The sequence below is a fragment of the Podarcis cretensis genome (assembly GCF_951804945.1).
Source record: "Podarcis cretensis genome assembly, chromosome: 16".
In the NCBI taxonomy this organism is placed as follows: domain Eukaryota; kingdom Metazoa; phylum Chordata; class Lepidosauria; order Squamata; family Lacertidae; genus Podarcis; species Podarcis cretensis.
In genome coordinates, this window is record NC_137186.1 from 11640784 (window position 1) to 11660692 (window position 19909).

General features: G+C 44.8%; 1 protein-coding gene across 3 annotated transcripts in view; it reads left to right on the top strand.

Moving 5' to 3' along the window:
- The window catches only part of PACS1 (phosphofurin acidic cluster sorting protein 1), a 74394-nt gene extending 55239 nt beyond the window's left edge, over positions 1 to 19155 (top strand). For all 3 annotated transcript variants that reach the window (XM_079957966.1, XM_079957964.1, XM_079957965.1), the window contains exons 15-24: positions 1048 to 1154; positions 4772 to 4926; positions 5814 to 5924; positions 6607 to 6709; positions 7690 to 7732; positions 11747 to 11789; positions 12632 to 12767; positions 13246 to 13472; positions 13689 to 13808; positions 14222 to 19155. In XM_079957966.1, the coding sequence (XP_079814092.1) occupies positions 1048 to 1154; positions 4772 to 4926; positions 5814 to 5924; positions 6607 to 6709; positions 7690 to 7732; positions 11747 to 11789; positions 12632 to 12767; positions 13246 to 13472; positions 13689 to 13808; positions 14222 to 14334 (1158 nt within the window). In that variant the 3' untranslated portion in view covers positions 14335 to 19155. The remainder of the gene's footprint in view (positions 1 to 1047; positions 1155 to 4771; positions 4927 to 5813; positions 5925 to 6606; positions 6710 to 7689; positions 7733 to 11746; positions 11790 to 12631; positions 12768 to 13245; positions 13473 to 13688; positions 13809 to 14221) is intronic.
- The last annotated feature ends 754 nt before the right edge of the window (positions 19156 to 19909 follow it).

The window sequence follows — 19909 nt, forward strand, 5'->3', positions numbered from 1 at the left end:
TGGTAAATGTAACAATTTACATAATAACATAAAAAATAGGTAGGTCCCTACCCCATGAAGCTTCCAGTACAAATGTTTAACAGTACTAAGATAATGGGTGGAGATGTCCTATTATTACTAGTTAATAAAGGTAATTTCCCCAACCATCAGAACCAGATCCTGCAATTCAGTCCCAGCAGAATAAATTATTCACTTTAAGCACATTTTTTCATTGTTGTATGATTTATTAGGTAAACTCAATTTAGCATTATTGGCAATCAGAAGTGTGTAATCTGTGTCACTGAAGCTAAGCTACATGGAAAATTAAGCACCAAGGGGACTGTGCAATATTGGCAAGAGGATAAGCAGTAGGAATGAAGAGCCATGAAGAAATTTTGCCCCTTCAGCTGGCCATTAAAATTCATCCCAAGCCCTTCTCATGTCAATATGTAGAGAAAATCTATTTATCTTAACTATATCATTGAGGCCGTTTGGTTAGAAGCCAAGTGTCTTATATAAAATGAAAGTTAGCATATTCAGTATTTGACAGCTAACCCAGATTCTTCACTGAATGCCATGCAGTAACTGAATGTTTCTGTCAATGGGAAAAGGGGAAGGGTACATTGGTGCTAGTGAGAGGCCATGTCTGGGTTGATTATCTTGGGATTCTGCTTTGTCCTGTTGAACCCTCCTTCGTATAAGCCAGGACCTTAAGTGACTGGAACAAGATCCTTGAAAAGGAGGGAATCATCTTAAAACAGATGGTCTGTCACACAATATTTCATACCCATTGTTGTCCCATTGCACCTTGATTGCTTTCCCCATCTCTTACCTACTAGGGCAGCAATAAGATGGGTTTCAGATTTCCATCACCTGAGTCGTAACTGTGTCATGTTAAGCTTGTATCCAGGGTGCTGAATGGTGCTCTGTTACCAAACCTTTTGTCTGAGGTCATGTGGCCAGTGATTGCTAATCAGGGAAGAAGGGGTGTTGTGTGGCAGTTGTGTAAACAGAGCACCAAATCCCTCCACTGCTTGCTTGCTTGCTTAATACTTGTTTTACTTCCAGTATGTAGCTGATCTCCTTCAGGACCAGAAGAAGCCAGTTGTTTGCACATGCTCCACAATTGAAGTGCAAGCTGTCCTCTCTGCAATCCTCACGAGGATCCAGCGATAGTGAGTGCACAAAGCTATATCTGTGGTGTCCCCATTTTTATACTATGTAATTTGCCCTGAGAAAATGGGAAAGAAAACCAGATTCCAAATTGCTTGAAAAGGATGCCTCAATCCACTTTGATGAGGGCTGTCCATCCTCGTCTGCACTTGAATAACTGAAACATCACTTAATCCTTAGAACTAAAGACTATTCTCTGGCAGGAAGGTTGGGGAAGGATGGTCTTTATATCTGCAAGGTTTCAGTACTCAAATGTGTTTACAAAGGTGCCTGCTTCCTTCCTAAGGCAGGCACACAGAAAGAAGATAACGGTTGTGTACAAGGCATGCTTTGACTTCAGCCATAGGAAGGGAGCATATTCCTATAGTGAAAGCTGCCTGTATGCAGAGTAAGAAAGGGGGAGGGAGGAAGAATTCAGTGTAAGCGCGCAAATCTCCCATCTGGGTTTGATGCCTTGTAGTCAATAACCTATACATAGATGAGCTGCAGATGAGGAGCATCTGTGCCCCTTCTCCACATTTTAAAAGTCTCAAATTCTTCCCAGTGCCTCTTGCAGGACACTCAGTATTGGGAATATGTGTTCTGAAGTTACGGTTCTTATGACCACAACTCAAAGAGGACACATTGCAGGTCAATCAAAGAAGACACCTTGCCAAACAACAGTTCATTGATGACAACCCAGTTCCTACCATACAGGATTGGCATCGTCACAGATCTCTGGTGGCTCCACTGCACATTGCTCTAATATCATGAAAAGCAAAGCAGCTTGAGGGCATTGCTGCAGCTGGAGTAAACACATACATCAGCCTCCCCCTAGTGTTCTCCCTCATTCCTAAAAATATTTTATTTGTTTAATCATTAGTACTTGCACCTTCAATAAAAGCAGCTTCCAGGACAGCCACTGTGGAACTTATTGGAAAATATTTTAACAAAAAGCAACCATCTATTAAAAACCACAGAAGCAAACACAGCATCATTGGTGGGGCTAACTAGAATAATTAAATTGCTTTTGAAAAAAATAATAATTGTCCAGCAGCACCTTAGAGACCAACTAAGTTTGTTCTGGGTATAAGCTTTTGTGTGCACACACACTTCTTCAGATACACAGTTGCTTTTGAAAGTTGCTTTTGAAAGGCTTGGGAAAACAAAAGGCTTTAACCCAGCATGACAGTGAGGATGAGAATCAGGTCAGCCTCCAGGGTGGGTTCTACATCCAAAAATACACCCTTCACAGCAGTGGCGGAGCTAGGGGCCTTGCCACCCGGAGCGGGGGGTGGGGGCGGCATGCCCACCCACGCACAAGCGTCCCGATGGTGATGTCACCCCCGTCAGGGATGGAACCTGGGCGGCCCCCCCCCACCCCCTTCCTACACCACTGCTTCACAGTTACCATCTGCCTGACTTCAGAAAATGAGAGTGCTCAGGAAAGGGCCTTGGAGTTCTTAAGCTTAAATGCACATTCTATTGTTACATGGGCTTGAGTCACCAGAGGAACAGCAACTACGTTGTTTCAGTAACATAAGGACAAGCTCTCAATTTTTCTTTCCATCCAGCAACATAATCCAAGAAATAAGATTTAGTTGTGTGCTCCTGGCTCCCCTGGGCTTCTTTGTTATTTTCATGCCAGAGTCATCCTGGAAGCTGCTGAAATGCAGGTCTGCTTTACCAGCATGATTCGCTGCCTACAAAAGAGGCTCTGCACTCAAATTCCAGCATCTTCCTCTCTCACAGCCATGATGGGAAGTCAATGTCCATATAATTAGAAGGACGTTTCTTCACTGTATTCTTTGTCACTGCAACATGACAGTGGTTGGAGAGGGCAAAGTGCAAGTCTCCTAGGACATGATTCACACTATACTGTTTTGTCAGGTTAAGTGGAGTCATCGCTTAGCTCTGGAGGCTGTCTAATGCCAGGGCACAGGCCTCAATATGTACCGAATGGTATTGAGTGCCTTCTGAGCATGTGCTTGAGTACCCACCGTCAGCCACCAAACATGAAACGGATCTTTAAAAGCAGATGCCATGCAGGATTGAGCCCAAGCACCTCTTAGAAATTAAGCTGTTGTTAATTTCAAATTCTGCATTATGAAGTAAAGATGCCTATGTATTTGTCCTCTGCTTGAGACTACACCTTATTGAAATTCAAGGTAGAAGAGATCTCTGTGCTTGTGGGATTGGAGGTCAAGGTTTAGGTTTGGCTCTTGCCTCATATCTCCCTGAAGTTCCTGCTCCTCATAGACTCCACACTGAGGGTAAAAGTCATGGGTAGGCAAACTAAGGCCCGGGAGCCGGAGCCGGCCCAATCGCATTCTAAATCTGGCCCACGGACAAGTCCTGGAATCAGCATGTTTTTACATGAGTAGATTGTGTCCTTTTATTTAAAATGCATCTCTGGGTTATTTGTGGGGCATAAGAATTCGTTCATTTTATTTATTTTTTCAAAATATAGTCCGGCCCCCCACAAGGTCTGAGGAACAGTGAACCGGCCCCCTGCTGAAAAGTTTGCTGACCCCTGGTAAAAGTAAATGTTCAGGTTCTTAAAGAGTTTGCAAGCTTCCCTGGTCCTGCTGAAAACAAAAATACTGTTACGTGTTCTCAGTGTTGTGTCTAGAAGCAGTAAAGCTGTAGGTATCGAGGGGTTTAAATGCATTTTTCTCCAGCTCTTCAGTGCCCTCTAGTGGCCTTTGGCCATGCTGCTGATTTACATGTTAAGACAGATGCTTGAAGCTTTGAAGAAGTGCTCACTTGTTCAGTGTGAAGGAGCTTAGAGTTCACAAAACGTGAATCCATCCCACCCTCATAAAATACATTTAAATTCCTCCTTCAGCTGTATGGAGCATGCAAGGTTGCTAAGAGCTGGGATATGGTCTGCAGAAGGTTGTCGGCACATTGTAAAAAAAAAGGTGCAGCTTCCATTTCACCACTGTGTGGCTTGTAATGTGTGACAGGGAGATATTTTTATTTCCTAACATGTGCTTGGGCAGTGCAGATCATAGCTTCTGAGTGCATGTTTACCATATGCGATATCACACATACCTGGCCTATGCACATTAGTGGACACCATGGGAGCCTGTGGTGGCTAAATGAGAGCTCATATTTTTCCCGTAAAGTATGAAGCAGCCTTCTAATTGAGTGTGAGTGTTGACAAGCTAGTAAATTACAGTGCATTTAAATTAAAGGCCTAGGAGCCATAGGATTGTTGGGAAGTAAGTGACTGTGGTCCTGATCAGTGCCTGAATGAGAGAACCTTGGAAGCCCTTTAGGGCTATCTACAAGGAAAAGTTGGAGATAAATGAAATAAAGGTCCCTTTGAGAGATCTGACTGTGCTTTCATCAAGCCTTGGTGTGTATTAAGGTCTGTGGTTATATAGTCCTTAGTCTGAAGAAGCCAGAGTTGTATTGCTGTGGCACCTCCTATTTTAAGGAAACAGTTCCTTGCAACTCCCTACTTGGGTGGGGTGTAGGGTAGATCATATGCATGGTTTTCTTTTCAACACTAGGATAGAATTCCCAGTTCCACCATTTCTGTTTTTTGCCTTCTACAAGTACATACTACTATTAATGCAGAGCCTGACGTACAACTATCTTAACTGCCCTCTTCTTTCTTTCCACCCATCAGCTGCAACTGTAATTCCTCCATGCCACGTCCTGTGAAGGTGGTGTCTATCGGGGGGCAGAGTTATCTCAGCTCCATCTTAAGGTTTTTTGTGAAGCAATTGGCAAACAAGACATCAGACTGGCTGAGCTATATGAAGTTTCTCATCATCCCACTAGGTAATACCACCTGTGCCTGTGGCTCACTCGTTTGGTAGGTGGCTATTGAGTTACACATCTGAAACCCAATAGCTCTACATTTCAATGACCCAAAAGCCACCAGGTGTAGTAGCTCTCTTCTTACAAACAGAATGAATGAGCTGAACTGACCTACCTTCCTCCACTCAGTCCAAGAACCGAAGCCACCAATACTTGCCAAAAGCTCACTCAACGCAACATTCTTTGTCTGTTTTTTTTACAGCCCATGATACCCTTCCTCAGAACCAGTGGACTCAGTTTCAGTTTTTGAGGGCAAAATTTAATTGGTGGGTCTGAGCTTTTAAAAACATGCTTGCTCAGTTTTTGAGGCTGTGTTTTTATTATGATGTGGTACTGAAGTAGGGAATGAAAGGCAAAATGTTGAGGAGGATGTTTCCTTTTAATAATGCGTGACATCTTTTGTTATCTCATACCTAAGCATTTTCTAAAGTCAGTTTTATAGTCATTTTCTAAAGTCAGAGTTTCCCAATCATTGGGGGTAGTTTTCTTTCGCTAGAAAGAGAGATTACCCATTTTTGTCTCTGAATAATAAGAATCACTCTACAAAAGGAGTGTTGTGGTAAAGACAGTTGCAGTTTCTATTTTTTGGAGAGTCAATGGCTTTCTGATGCCAAAGGGTCTGTTGCCTCAGCAGCCCATCTGTCGGTGCTAGACGTAGCTTGCCAAGAAAAATCATAGCAACACAAAGGGAGAGGCGGGATTATTGGGTTGTTTTTGTTTTTATTAGGTATTTTGTGTTTTTATATTGTGATTTTATGTTATGAACTGCCCTAAGACCTCCGGGTGTAGGGCAGTATACAGATTTAAATAATAATAATAAATAGGCCTTCCTCTCATTTCTCCACCAGGTTCTCACCCGGTAGCCAAGTACATGGGCTCTGTGGATAGCAGATACAGTGGTATGTTTCTTGATGCCACCTGGCGAGAACTCTTCAGCAAATCTGAGCCACCTATGACAGGTAAGAGCAGGTTTTCAGTTCACAGTGAGTGATAGAAGTAACATCTTTCAGAAAGGTCTTTATTCTGTCTTGCCAGACTGAAGACTCTTCTGTATATATGCTGCTTTTATGTAAGTTAGAATCAAACTAAGGTGAGAAGCCAAAGAATTAGTATGGGCCTTTTGGTATTACACCAAACCAGTGCTTGGTAGATGTGGACCCCTCCCTGTGTCCAGCTAATGTTTAATAAGACAATGTTGTCATTGGCAGTCAAAGGTAGGCCATAATGTCATTTGATAGAACGAGCAATTCCAGCCAAGATGCACAGTCACCTTTCCCAGGACCCTTGCAAGTTTGAGGACAACAGTGAACTACACATTGATCAGCAGGATTATGGACTAGGTGGCAAATTTGGGCAGCTAGGGTTGGGGTTTGGTGGGGCGAGATAATGGCATTTAGCACCGATGTTTACCACACCAGGATGGGGTCCATACTTAACGCTTGCGCGTCTTTTTGTTAATCCAAGTTCTCCTGCCTGCTTCTCCTTATCAGCCACTTCTCTGGCTTGTCACTCTTTGTGCCTCAGTGCAGATACCAACTCATGTGTATCTTGAAAGTTCTCCCACTTGCTGGCTTGGGTATTGCTGAATACTCTGTGTGCCTTTCCTGCTTGACACTCTCTTTGGATTATCTTCTTTCTCAGAGCCTTTTGATGTGGTTGGCCGGATCATGCAGTATGTCAGTGGAGCAAACGTGACCCACCAGCTGCCTGTGGCCGAGGCCATGCTGACCTGCAAACACAAATTGTAAGTCCTTCCCCATCCACCCCTCTGCCATGGGCTTTGGATTTCAGCGTGGTGGGTGAGTGGGCTCAAATTGCCTCACCCACATAGCTAGAAGAAACCTAAATGTGAACTATAATGTTTGCTGTGTCTGTATTTATTGAAAGTTCGTTCAGAATCCCCTTTAGCATGCCCTTTCTCAGTCTTCATTTTGTTTGTATGTAAAGCAAGACTGAGACAAACCACAGTAAAAAAGTGGAAGGTGGCTTGCATGTGGTTCTCAAGGAAGGCTAGTCTCTGCATTGCAATGTACTGGTGAAAGTGTTGTGGGCACATTGCAATCACACACACGCGTACTCACTTCCTCCCTGACAGCAACTAGGTTTGAAAAAAGTGTGTTGGCTTTCTCTCCCCACCCCCAAGCCTAATGCAGCTAGAGATTATCTTCTTGGAGAGTATTGCTAGGGAGGCACAAGACACTCTTCCCTCCTCAGCTGCAGTTTCCAGGAAGGTCACTTCCTTACACACAGCAATTAAGCTTGAAAAAAGAACTTCTATTGGAGAAGGTTTCTTTCAAGCCTAATTGTATGTGGCTGAGGAGGGGGGTTAGCTAGGGAGAAAGTTAACTGTGTGCCCCTCCCCATGTGAAGCTGCTGTAAAACAATCAGAGCTATACATTCTTTTGGAATCTCTTACATATGGAATTATTGGACCCATGTCGTACCCTTTTTTCAAGAGTCCCAATGTGAAACCTGTTGCCAAATGGAAGCATCCTCCATACTGAGGCTGAAATACGATAGGACTGACCTTCCAGTTTTCATGTTCTTTTTTGTCTGGCCGTGTGCCTGCAGAATGCTGTGTCTTGAAGCCCTAAGTTTATGTTCGTTTCATTTGTCAGATACGTAAAATAGAAAAGAACTTGGAGAAAGCCCTTGCCTTTCAGCATTGCTTGTTCTCTCTTTTCCTGTCATTTGGATTTTTAATGGCTGTTTCTTTACCCACAGCCAAGATGAAGATTCTTACCAGAAGTTCATCCCTTTCATTGGGGTAAGAGTTTTACATTTCTTGGATTTTTCATCTCTGAATATGCACTTATTTTATTCAGGGCCAGTTTACCTGAACTGTTTTATAGCTCTGGTTACTTAGATAAAGCCTACTTTTTGGAAACAAATGTGTGCGCATTTCTGTAGCTGTAGTTTAACTTTGGCAACCACCTCACTTGCAGAACTATCATTTTCACCTACTGTGTTCCTTACCCTGCTGATGCTGAACGGAAGTTGTGGTTAAAATTCAGATGTGGTGGTATTTAATCAAATGACATTGTGTAATTTAGCTTGGGCTAAATTTATCTTTCTGAGTTGAGGACTTGGCAGTAAGCCTGACTGGATCCCATCTGATGAGTGGTGAAGTCATAAACAAGTGAAAGCAGGCTTCCCATGTTGAAGATCTCATAAAATTAGACTTGTTTGTTTGGTTTTTAAATACCAGTTTCACTGTCCCTAAATTCAGGCAGCTAGCAGAATGTTGGGGGTGGTTGGCCAGTTTGTCACCTTGCAAATAGAGAGGCTGCATACCTGAAACATGGTTTCCTAATGCTTAACCATGGTTAATGAATGCCATAGTTAATTTGCATACATTCCGGCCATGGTTTCACCTCCTGGTTTGTGGGTAATCCTTATCCACAGCTATGTTTGCACCAGGGGGCAAAGCATTAAGTTTGCAGATCGCTGTAAAGTGAATGTAGCTTTTTTAAAAAAAACACCCGACTTCACTTCATCCCTGACGGTCAGAAGCAAAATAAGGAAATGATGACAGCAGCACTGTTGCAATCCACTTGCAATCTGCTAGATATTGGTTAACATCACCATCCCTTCAACACTTCACTGGTTACTGCTGCCAAGAAAATGCCAGAGGTCAAAAACTGTGCAGCTGCCTATGAGGAGATGCTCTAGCCCCAAGCAAGGATGAAATCATGTTGGGAAAAGATGGCTTTATTCCCTTGTGGCCACTGTGCAACCTTTGATGAGCAGTGCTTGTAGCATTTTTGTCACCACTGCCTTTTTTAAAAAGCTCTTAACATTTACTGTGTTTGCATTTCTGTTTTTATTATAAAGTGCCTGCTGTCAGTCAGAATGTAAACATTTCAAATAAAATAAATAAGCTTGCACATTTAAGATCAATGCCCCACCTTTTGTTTCCATAGGCCACTTCGTGCCCTTGCAATATACAATTGCAGTATACAAGGCAGCTCTTTAAATTGAAATGTTACATGAAAATACATCCTGTACAATTAATGAAGCATAAAGTGGGGGCTTTTTGCAGCAACTGTCTGTCTGTGATTTTTGATAGTGACTGAGGAAGGCCAAGCGGGGTGTACTTGACTATATTTTAATGGTTAGAGGGGAAACTGTTGCCTCACCTACATCACCACTGGTCTAGGATTATCTTGACTCTTTTATTGCTCTTGATTTTGGGGGGTAGATGGTCACAAATAATTATTTGGAAGAAACCATTTCTCTTGCCAAGGCACTCTATCTCAGCTTTTGCAATTGTGGTGTTATAAATCTTTTGGAGATTTGTTACTTGCAGGCTTCTGCTGCATCCTCAATAATTAAATCTGTTTCAAAGCACAGATCTCCCAAGGGAGGGCACCTGCAAAGCAAAAAGTTATCTTTCCTCTCTTGTGCATAAGCTCCTGCCCGGCACTCAAAGTCTCTGCTAACAAAATTGCTCTCCCTTTTCTCGTCCCACCCTCACTCAAACATATTGGGCTATGTTTGATAAACTAACCTCTGCTTTGACCACAGAGGAGCATCTTAAAGGTTAAAGAAAACTCATTGTGTTTGCTAGTGTGAGCATTAGGTAGACATGAGGGATGCTGGCCACTGGGGACAACTCTTTCCCTGCAAAGGAACTGGTGTGCCTGGCAAGAAAGGCAATGCCCCCCCCCCAAAAAAAACCCTGCAAAAAGCTTATTTGCTCTCTTTTTTAAAGCACAGAGGAAATATGAGTCAATCTGAACCAGGCAGGGGTGGAGGGAGTGACTCAGCAGACTGTGACCCACAAGTGTGCATTGGAACTGCTGATGTGATGACAACCAATTAAGGCGAAAACCTCAGATGCATTAGTTTTTAGAATGCTCTCAAGCCCCTGTGCTATTTACAGAAGGAAAGTAAAAATGTGTGCATTATTTGATGGAACAGTGTGGGGAGCCTGAGAGTTTCACATTTCAGGCTGTTAGCTTTTTTAGAAATGTTGGCAAGTATATCAGGCAGACCTCCTGGTTGCGGGGTACATCTGAAACACAGATCACCTGGTGGCAAGCAAAATCCTTCTCCAGCCAAAGAGGATTCATGGCACAAAGCAGAAAGTGTGGCCTTGAATCAACACTGCCAGAACAACCAAACCTGAACTTTGTGAACACTTCTCTCATTCCATCAAACAAGCTCTAAGGAACTGCACCTGAGACGTTGTCGAAACAAGGTGGAACCTACACCAAAGATGCAACCTACAACACAGCTATGATCTCTTTTGGCAAAGGAGAGCAGCAGATCTCCAACTGGTTTGAGGCCGCCATTAAGGACATGGAGCCTGTTATTGCTGCAGAGAGCGAGGCTCTTGTGAACTGCAAGTGTGCAGCCTGTGACAAGGCACTTGCTGCACTGAGAAAGACAAGGAGTGGTGCCAAGCAGATTGCCAGATGATGTGCCAGTGACCACGGGCTAAAAGCTGTGTCAGAGCTGACACTGTCACTGCTGACAGTGGCAACACTTAAAAAATGCACAAATGCATGAAGACAGCCTTTGGAGTTTGGAGCAACAATCAGGAAGACTTCACTGAATACCTTGTCTTTAGAGATCATCACAAACCGCAGCAAGCAGATGAAGCAATGAGCAGAGCACAATCAAGAACTGTCCTCATGGGAAAACATGGTCTCCGACATAGCAATTGACAGCATCCAGACTCTTCCTGTCTTGGAAGTGCTAGATGTCTCTCCCTCCCTTGACAAGCTGAAGGATGCCATCAACTCTCAGGCATGTAGTAAAGCCCCAGGACCAGGGCAGAATCCCAACAGAAGTGCTGAAAGCGGGTCTCAATTCCTCCCTCATTATGCACCTCCATGGTCTTCTCTTGCAGTGTTGGGGAAAAGGATCTGTGCCACAAGAGATGTGTGACCCCAGATTGTGACCCTCTATAAGAGCAAAAGTGGCCACCATGATTGTAAAAACTACCGTGGAATCTTCCTGTTGAGTACTGTGTTACTCACTGACAGGGTCTATCCTGAGTCACAATGCTTCAGAGCTCATGTTGAACAATCAACATGATTTTCTCACTGCCCCAGCTGCAGGAGAAATGCTGAGAGCAGAAACATGACATGAAGGCTGGCAACATTAACCCTTCCACTGTAGACAATTGCAGTATCTGGAGACAGTCAGGTTTTGTATCCACAACAGTGACCAGAGGAGGAAAGACCACTAGGAGGAGCACAGAGAGAAGATACGCCAGAGAGCACCTGTAGCAGCAAAACTGGACATCTTCATCTGCCCCACCATCGATAAAACATGTCTCTCCCGTATCAGTCTCTACAGCCCACAGTAGGCACTGTAACTCTCCAATGCTTTGACTTTATCTATGAAGGCGCACTCTTCCATTTGTCTCCTAAGACAGATGGTTCCCAGCAACAACAGATCAGGCCAAGAGCAGAGGGCCACACTTCTACTATTTAGAATAAGAAAGAGGGGTAGAGAGATTTTCATGCTTAGTCTCCAGCAGCTTCCTGAACTAGATCCCAGTTTCAGCCTCAAACAGCTGATAGTAAATACTGAGCTGGTGGGAAGAAAAACCCTAGGCGTATACTATGAATGCCATGTTTTCATTATAGTTCTGGAAGGGTTAACTGTCTTGTGCTTCTCTTCTATAACTTTGAGATAAAGTGACTTTCCTTAGGAAGGTCAAATGTGTTTCTTTTCCACCTGTAGCTAAATTATTTGTCAGGCTTTGGTTTTGAAGTGGTTTGCCTTCATTGTTTGCTCTCTCCTTCTCACTCCCTGCCCCCTGCAGGTGGTTAAAGTGGGCCTCATTGAAGACTCGCCTGCAGCTACAGGTATGAAACACACCCTAAGATCCCTGTGCTGCTTAGAGCAAAGACTGGTTATCCTAGTTACTCCACTTCCTCCGTTAAGTGAATACAAGCATGAAATTGTGCGATCTGCTTCAGTAATATTGACTAGGAAATAGCTGACAGAGCTTGACAAAGCATGAAAAACCTATGCTTTTTATAGTATGTTATAGCTGTACAGTATCTGCCAGCAGTGATTTCACCAGCTGGAGTGCTAGGAATGTACCTGTAAAAACGTAAGCTATCAGGATGGATCCATCCAATACTCTATGCCTAGAGTGGGGAGGTCCTCATGCAGCATTGATCCCACCTGTCTCTCTGCCAGCCACCGAGCAAGGGTATCTTAAGAGGCGGGTGGGGATAAAGATGTCCTGGGATGCAGCCTGCTATTCAGCTGACAAGTGTGGAATAAATCCCACGTGCATCTCTATTGCTCAGAAACCCCCAAACCCATTCCTGAGACCTGAATTGACTGAGTAAATAAGAGAGTTTAGGAGACTAAATTAAAGAGATTTATCCCATAGTTCTAAGGAGGATGCCTACCCATTGTTCCAGAAGCTGATTGTAAGACTGCATATCTTTGTAAAAGCAAAAGTGTAGTGTGTTTCTAGTCTAAGAAAAGTAAATGACATGCCCCAACTATCAGACATTTGGGAAATGCTGGTATAAGTATTAGTGCCAGAGAAACTTTCTTTAACTTATGATAAATGCCTTGTAACTAAAACTGAAAGGCTCAGCAAGAGAATCTGAGAATTAACTTTGCTTCTATTTAGCAGGTAAGCAAGATGTGTTCTCTTTCGCCATCTCATGATTTCCTTCCTTTGCAGGAGAGGGAGATGATTCTCCCATCATCAGCCTCACAGTTCCCTCCACTTCTCCCCCTTCTTCCTCTGGGCTTTCCAGAGACGTCACTGCCACCCCTCCATCATCTCCCTCTATGACTAGTGGACTGGCTGTCATGGGGTAAGTCTCTGGGTATGAAGACATTTTGTGTGGGTGGTGGTTGTGCTATTTCTCCTTATCATGTTGGGAACCCTGGACACATTTGCTGGGAAAATAAATTATGAAAGATCCTAAGAGCAAAGTAAATGCCACAGACGGTATACACACCACTGTCTCTTTACTGTGATCATATATTAAAATACTATTCTAGTCAGTCTCCTGAAGTATCAGGGCATCAGAGCTTAATCCCCTGTTCACTCTTATCTCCAGAGTGAATTCAATAGCCAAGATTTATGCTTGGCTATTATCAGTCACCACATAATTATCTCCATTGGCAGCCTGCCAACAAAAGACATTCAGTCTGCCATGTTCTTCCCCCAAAAGTCCCTTTTTCAAATATCTGTGTTGTCAATGCAAATATGTCAGTTAGCAATAGCTTTTTCAACAATCCAAAACTTGCTCATGTTTCTTTCCACTTTTTCCTGTCACTTGATCACAGGTCCCCCAATAGCCCTTATGGCGATGTCATTGGGCTGCAGGTGGATTATTGGCTAGTTCAGGCCACGGAAAAAAAGAAGGAAGGGGAGAAAAAAGACGCCAGCTCCAAAAATACACTCAAGAGTGTCTTCCGCTCGGTGCAGGTGTCACGGCTTCCAAACAGTGGGGAAACCCAGTTGTCTGGGACCATGGCCATGACTGTTGTCACCAAAGAGAAGAATAAGAAAGGTGAGTTATGGAGAGTGGCACTTCCTCTTTACTGGGGGTGCTCCTTCCTGGAGGGCAAATTGCCAGCAGGCCTTTGCATGACAGCCTCCCCCTTGAACCATTTAGCACTGTTGAAGACTTACCCTGCAAGTCTTGCCATAAGCGTCCCAACTTTTCTACTTTGTGTTTTAAGAGAGAGACACGTTTTCACTAATTGGGGGTCCTTGTGCTTTCTAGTTCCCACAATTTTTCTGAGCAAGAAACCCAAAGAGAGAGAAGTAGATTCCAAGAGCCAAATGATTGATGGAATCAGCCGGCTGATCTGCTCTGCAAAACAGCAGCAAACTATGCTGAAAGGTAATGCTTGCCCCTGGGATCAGGGATGCCTGATGGTATTGAAGGTGACAGGGAAGGATTTCAAAATGGTGAAGGACCTTATAAACTAGAAGGGATTTCATTATATTATTTATTTAGAATAATTTATAGTGGGGTAGGGAATTGGATCCAGCCAGAGAGCCAGATCCAGAAGTGACCAACTCTTCATTTCTCAGCACAGCTGTTCTGTTGGGGAACAGAACAGAGTTCAGTGGATTTAAGAGGTCCCAGATTCAATAACTGGAACCAAGCAGTAGGGGATGGGAAAGGTCCTTGCCCCTAACATCCTGGAAAGCCACTGCTAGACAGTTTATCCTGAGTTCAATGTACCAATGAAGAATACTTGGTATAAGACAGCTTCCTATGTTCATAGGAATCGTCTCTCTTCTCTCTAGTTTCCATTGATGGTGTGGAGTGGAGTGACATCAAGTTTTTCCAGCTAGCTGCCCAGTGGCCAACCCATGTGAAACACTTCCCTGTCGGACTCTTTGGCTCAAAACCGGCCTGATGATGACAACACGGTGGTCCCTCCTGTGTCCTCATCACTCTGCTGCAATGTGGCATCACCTCTGTCCAAACCATCAGCCAAATCAGAGCTGTCCTGTGGTAACTTCACCCATGTTGCATTACTGTGTGTTGATCTGGTCTCGCCAGGGAGGGACCAGCCTCTGGTGCCAAGAGAGATGCTACATTTTTGTCTCCAGCCAAGGAGCCGCCCGCCAATTGCTTTCTCATATTTTTCTGCCACATCGTGTCGTGGGTGTCCAGCCTCCATCTGTGCTGAGTGCATTGCATTTTGGGAACGAATCCCAAAATATTTGGATTCTACTGGTTTCCCATCACTCCTGGCGCACACTCCTCCTCTGAGCTGGCATGCCTGTGTCTTCCTGAAGAATGTGTTTGAGAACTTGTGGTCCACAAAACTTCGCCTTTAACAATATTGTTCTTTTTTACATTTTAGCTTTTGCTGAGCCAACCGAGAGCTTTACTGAGCACCCACTCTCAAAGTTCTCCTTTTCAACCTCAGCCTTTCCAAAAGCACAAAGCTTGCAAAGCCCACATTGGCTGTTGTGTTAGCAACCAAACTCAACCCCATCTGGTTCTTGCCATTAGTAGGCAAGGCCCTTTCTCCTGCCGCCAACCCATCCTGTGTCACGTTGCTAGGTCAAACATGCCAGGTTGGTGGTAGGAGCCTCAGCAATCTTGCGCGGTTGCCGCTCCTTGCAAAGATGAGGAGCAGAAAAGTCAGTTGTAGGGAGCTAGAAGCAGACACTTTCCTTGAACAGGCACACCCACTGCTCTCCCATGGCTGTGTCCCTTCACTCTTTCATGTTTGTACTGCTCTTTTCTTACACTTCCCCTCATCTCACCTTCAAAGTGTTTTTTAAAAGAACTTAGGTCACCTAAGATACATTTCCATTTCTTTGTAAGACTCCACTTTCTAGAGTGGCATCACAGTGCAGTGAGGGGTGGTGAAGGTTGTCCACCATACTGAAGAGTTGGATAACTTCATTAGACAGACTGTCCTGAAACTCACCCTGTTCATCTGTATTTGGCAACAGTTCTGAGAGGTGTGTACTCCCTGCCACAGTCAAGAGGAGAGGCTACACCTTGTTCTTCTGCCCTCTTTCTGGCTCCTGAGCCTGCCTTGTGGTGTGATGCATCTCAGCACAAGGAGATACTTTGGGGTGACCTGCTCAGCCATCTGTGCAGTCTACTTGTCACAGCCATTTATAAGGCATGCTTGGGATTCCAGCAGCATTCCTTCCCTTTTGGCATTTCAGTTTTGGGGTTTTTATTTGAAGTAGCCCCATGTTGCAGAGCCTCTGGGAACTCTACGTGCCATACCAGAAGTAGCAGACTTTGCCAATCATTCTTCTGAGCGCTCGCCTTGGCAGGCAAGAGATCAGCCTTTGCCCTGAGACTTGAAGGGAGCAATTTGAATAGCTGCAGGGGTTGGATGCATGGCTGAGACCAGAGGTTCCTTGACAGTGATGCAAAATAGCTTTACCAGCTGCAACATAGTGATGCTTAAGGAAGACTGGAGAAAAGGCTACTTTTGTGTAGCAAGCCTGCACTTCAGAGGGCAGTTTTTGTGTGCTTGATATGCACTTCTGTCCCTCAAAGACCTTCCCTCCTTTCTTCTCCAAGCATTGGCACTCCTGTTTTGTTTTCTGTTTTTTTGCTAAGGTAGTAAAACATGAAAACAAACAGGGGCCCTTGAAGCTGGTATTGCAGGGGACAAATGGGAGCCACCTTGCCTCCTCTCCTAGAGCACTTTGTCAGCAGCTCTGAGATGCTTCCAGGGAGCTGTGCTGCTTTTTATCTGTTCCTGACCAGCAATAAATCAAACCACCCCTACTGTGGGGTCTGGCAGCACATCATCAGCCCACTTTATTGGCTGTTCGAAACGGCTTTGGGACCATCATAATGCTTAAGCACTTAACTGCTCGTAGCATACAGTGTGGACCTGTCAAACAGTGGAGCATACAGTCCACATTCGGTCTTTTAGATGGTTTTTAGATTTTTAAATCCACATATATTTTCAGAGGCCTCAAAATTCAGCTTAAAGTAACTGTGTGTGTAAGCAGAGTGAAATTTTGTCTAGCTGGAAGTGGTGATTCTGGTTTCTAGGCTATTACAGTGGAAGGGGAAATGTGGAGGTGGCAGGGAGAGAGCTGGCTTTATAAATAACTCTTGAGCAATCTGCTCTGCTTCCCAGATTGAAAGAGGAGGACCCAGGCAAGCTCTTTGCCTTCAGGAAGTTTCTCCCCAAGGCCAGTTCTTTTAGGCTTGTCCTTGAGCCACTGCAGCTGTTTCTTGAGAGAGAGATCCCAAGAAGAATGACAATAAGTACCAGCAGCTTCGTTCACCTCATGCCCCTGGGCGGGGTGTCCCCTCCGAGGCTTAACTGGCAGTGGGCCCCTGGATCGGATTGCATCCCCCTCGTTGTGGAGTCTCGGTGGCAGATAAAAAAACCTGTACACTTTTTTCCATTTCCTTCTCTTGGCTCCTGCTGCTGTGGCTATGTTACAAATGTGGCTTTTGTACTACTCTGTCCCAAGCAATGCTCTCAGAGCCACAAAGTGAACTTGATCTTGTGCGTCTGTCCTAAACACCGCAGCCCCCTGCCTCAAGGAGATGTCACAGATATCTTGGCATGCTACATATTTTGTTTTGAGTTAGATCTCTCTTTGTGTCCTCCCCACTCATTGAATACTGAATAAACTCCTTGGCTCAAATGTGGGAAAGGAGGTTCATACCAATATGTCACTTACCCCATGGGCTTTGGGGGCAAGTACTGCTTCCTCTGCATGAAAGGGAGCGGGGTGCCACCCAGAACACGGGGTATTTAAATAAGCACAACTCTGAACATTTTCTTCCTACTTGCTCTGTAGAAATGGTTCCGGTCTCATTTTCATATTCATTTGCCTTCCTCCATAAGCAAATGTCTGAGAGAGCCTGCAAAAGGCAACCCATTTCCAAGTTGAGAGAAGCAAGGGAGCAGTTTGGCTCCAAGTAGCCAATGTCCAGGATTCTTTGACACTTTGCCATGGAAATATCCACCCTAATGGGCTTCCATTTTAAGATATTTTTTTTAGGTTCGGCCTGTGAAACTTACGACCTTCCCTAAACTGAGTGGGGTCCACCAGCAGCACATGGTAGCACACCAGGAGCTCAGTAAGCTTGCTATAGTTGTTCAAAACTTTAAAAATGGAGAGATTGTTGAGCACCTGGCAGGCTACAGTCAGTGGTGGTTGTGGGCAGGTAACAAGCTGTGCATGTCAAGAACAGGGTGGAACTTACGAGTGGATGGGATTCATTCAGCAGCCAATCAACTCTGCCTTCACCATGGTTTAATTTTCATGACCTCCTCTTGGTTGCCTTTGGCCAATCGGAAATGGATGTGGGAGAAGGGCAAGTAGTGACAGAAGTCTGTGTCTGTAGCTGCATCCTGGGCTTCTGTAGAAGTGCACACTAGTGCCCCCGCCCACTCCACAAGTCAGATTGGTGCAGTGTTGACACCGTATGTGCCCATCTGTCAGTCAAACCAGCGCAGGACCGCCTCACACATGTTGCATTTTTCTTTGTGGCCTGGCTGTTCAGATTCATGCTTTGCAAAAGGCGCACACACACTCTTGCTCTCACAGCTGTGGTCTGGGACAGAGAGGGCTTGTTAAACTTGGGCTTGTTAGAATTTGTGAAACCACTTGCAGGACTAGAGGCAGACAGCTGGCTTGGTTCTCCCCCCCTCCTTTTTCCCTTTAGGGTCTCCAGTGTTTAACCTTCGTGCACCCATAATGCACAAGGGAGTGGAAGGGAAGTTCATTCCAAGAAGCAGCTGTCCAGATAGCTCTGGAAACCAAGTCCTGCAGCTGCTTGCTTTGGAATGGGTGTGCATGCAGCATCCTCCCAGTGCAAACTGTTGGCACTGTAGGAAGGATCCTGACACTCTATCCAGTCCCTTGGCTTACCATCATCTCCCCTTCTTAAGTGGGTGGCCCTTTCTCTTCCCTGAGGAATGCAGGTTCAGGAGGCTAAGCTGAATGGATGTGCCTCCGAGCATGGATGGACAGGAGTCCCTCCCACATTAAGCACTTTGTCCTTTGTGCCTAGCGAAAGGTGAAAGTCACAGACTCCTAACATGGAAGGAAAATCACCCTGCCTCAGGGACATGCAGATGGGCTAGCAACTCCCAAGAACCACACACATCATATTCATTCCCTGAGCATCATTTCACTTGGTTCCTCCTTACCCCAGTACCCACCTACCACTCCTGAGCCAGCCCCACGAAAGAGCCTACCAAAGAGTACACTCTTCCCCAGGGAATGACACTCCCAGGAAAGAGCCACGGTGGGGAGGCACTCTGCTCCAGGGAGCTCTCCAAGGTCTCTGTTCATTGCTTCCGTACAGCCTTGCCTCAGGCCTAATTTCTCATGTCTCGACTGTTACAGTAAATGTGTCCATCTGAGAACCATTGTGTTTCCTGTTTTTGCTCTGTGGATTTTGCACATTCTGGAACTTTTGTCTATAAATTCAGATTATCTGGATTTTTGTGTCTGTTATGTATCCCAGCCACTGTACATAAATATGAGTTTTGTATATAATCTCATTTTATTCTCCTTTCTTTTTGTAAGTGTGTTGATTCTCTTGGTTTGTACTGCAGGCTCCAAACGATCCACATTAAGAATCTCTGCTTGTTTAAATTTTGGAGCCTTGTTGGTATTTGATGCATTCTATCCTTGGCGGGTGGGGTCTGTTGTCTCCCCACTCCCACTCACTATTTTTGGAGTTTTTCATTAAATAAATTGTGTTTTTTAAAATAATACTTTAAAATCTCAAGCTTGATCACTTTATGCTTTAGTTCCTCCTTAAAGCTCCTTGGATATGGTCCACATGAGAAGAGCGAAGGGGCAATACAAGAGAACCAGCCACTAAGACTTCACTTTTCCAAAATCTAAAAGCAGAGAACTGGGGCGGGAGGCCTTATAGTTGGAATGGAGAAACTGCATTTCAACTTGCTATGTTTTGCTTTTCTTTGCTTTAAGGAAATGCACAAAGAATGTGAATACTTTGCAACTGGCACAACAGTCCTCTGGGGGAAAACAAAAGCTTATAAATCACAGAAGCAAAAATATTCCAACACTTTGGCCATGGGTAACAGCAGTGTGGAATTTAAAGCTCTCCTATACCTTATACCAGAGGTTCCCAACCTTTTTGAGTCCACTGCTCCCTTGACAAACTACATTTTTCTGCAGTACCCCTGTGGGGCTTAGGAGCCCAATTATGTCACCCTAGCCTGCAGAGCTGGCAGTCTCTCACCCTCTTTCAAATACCCTCCCTTGTGGAGTGTTCCCTCAGCCTCCCCTCCTTTCCCCTCTCCTTGGGAGTCCTCTGGGCAGTTACAGCTGCTGCCCCTGGCCTCTGAGCTTTCCCCCCCCCCACCCCAAAGAGAGGTGCCTTCTCCCACTGTCCCACAAGGGTCAGGGAAGCACCCCCTGGCCAGTCAAGAGGCACCATTTGCCTGTGAAGCTTGTAGCCAGGGCTCTGCAAGCCTTTGGGAGGCAGAGATGCAAGAGGGC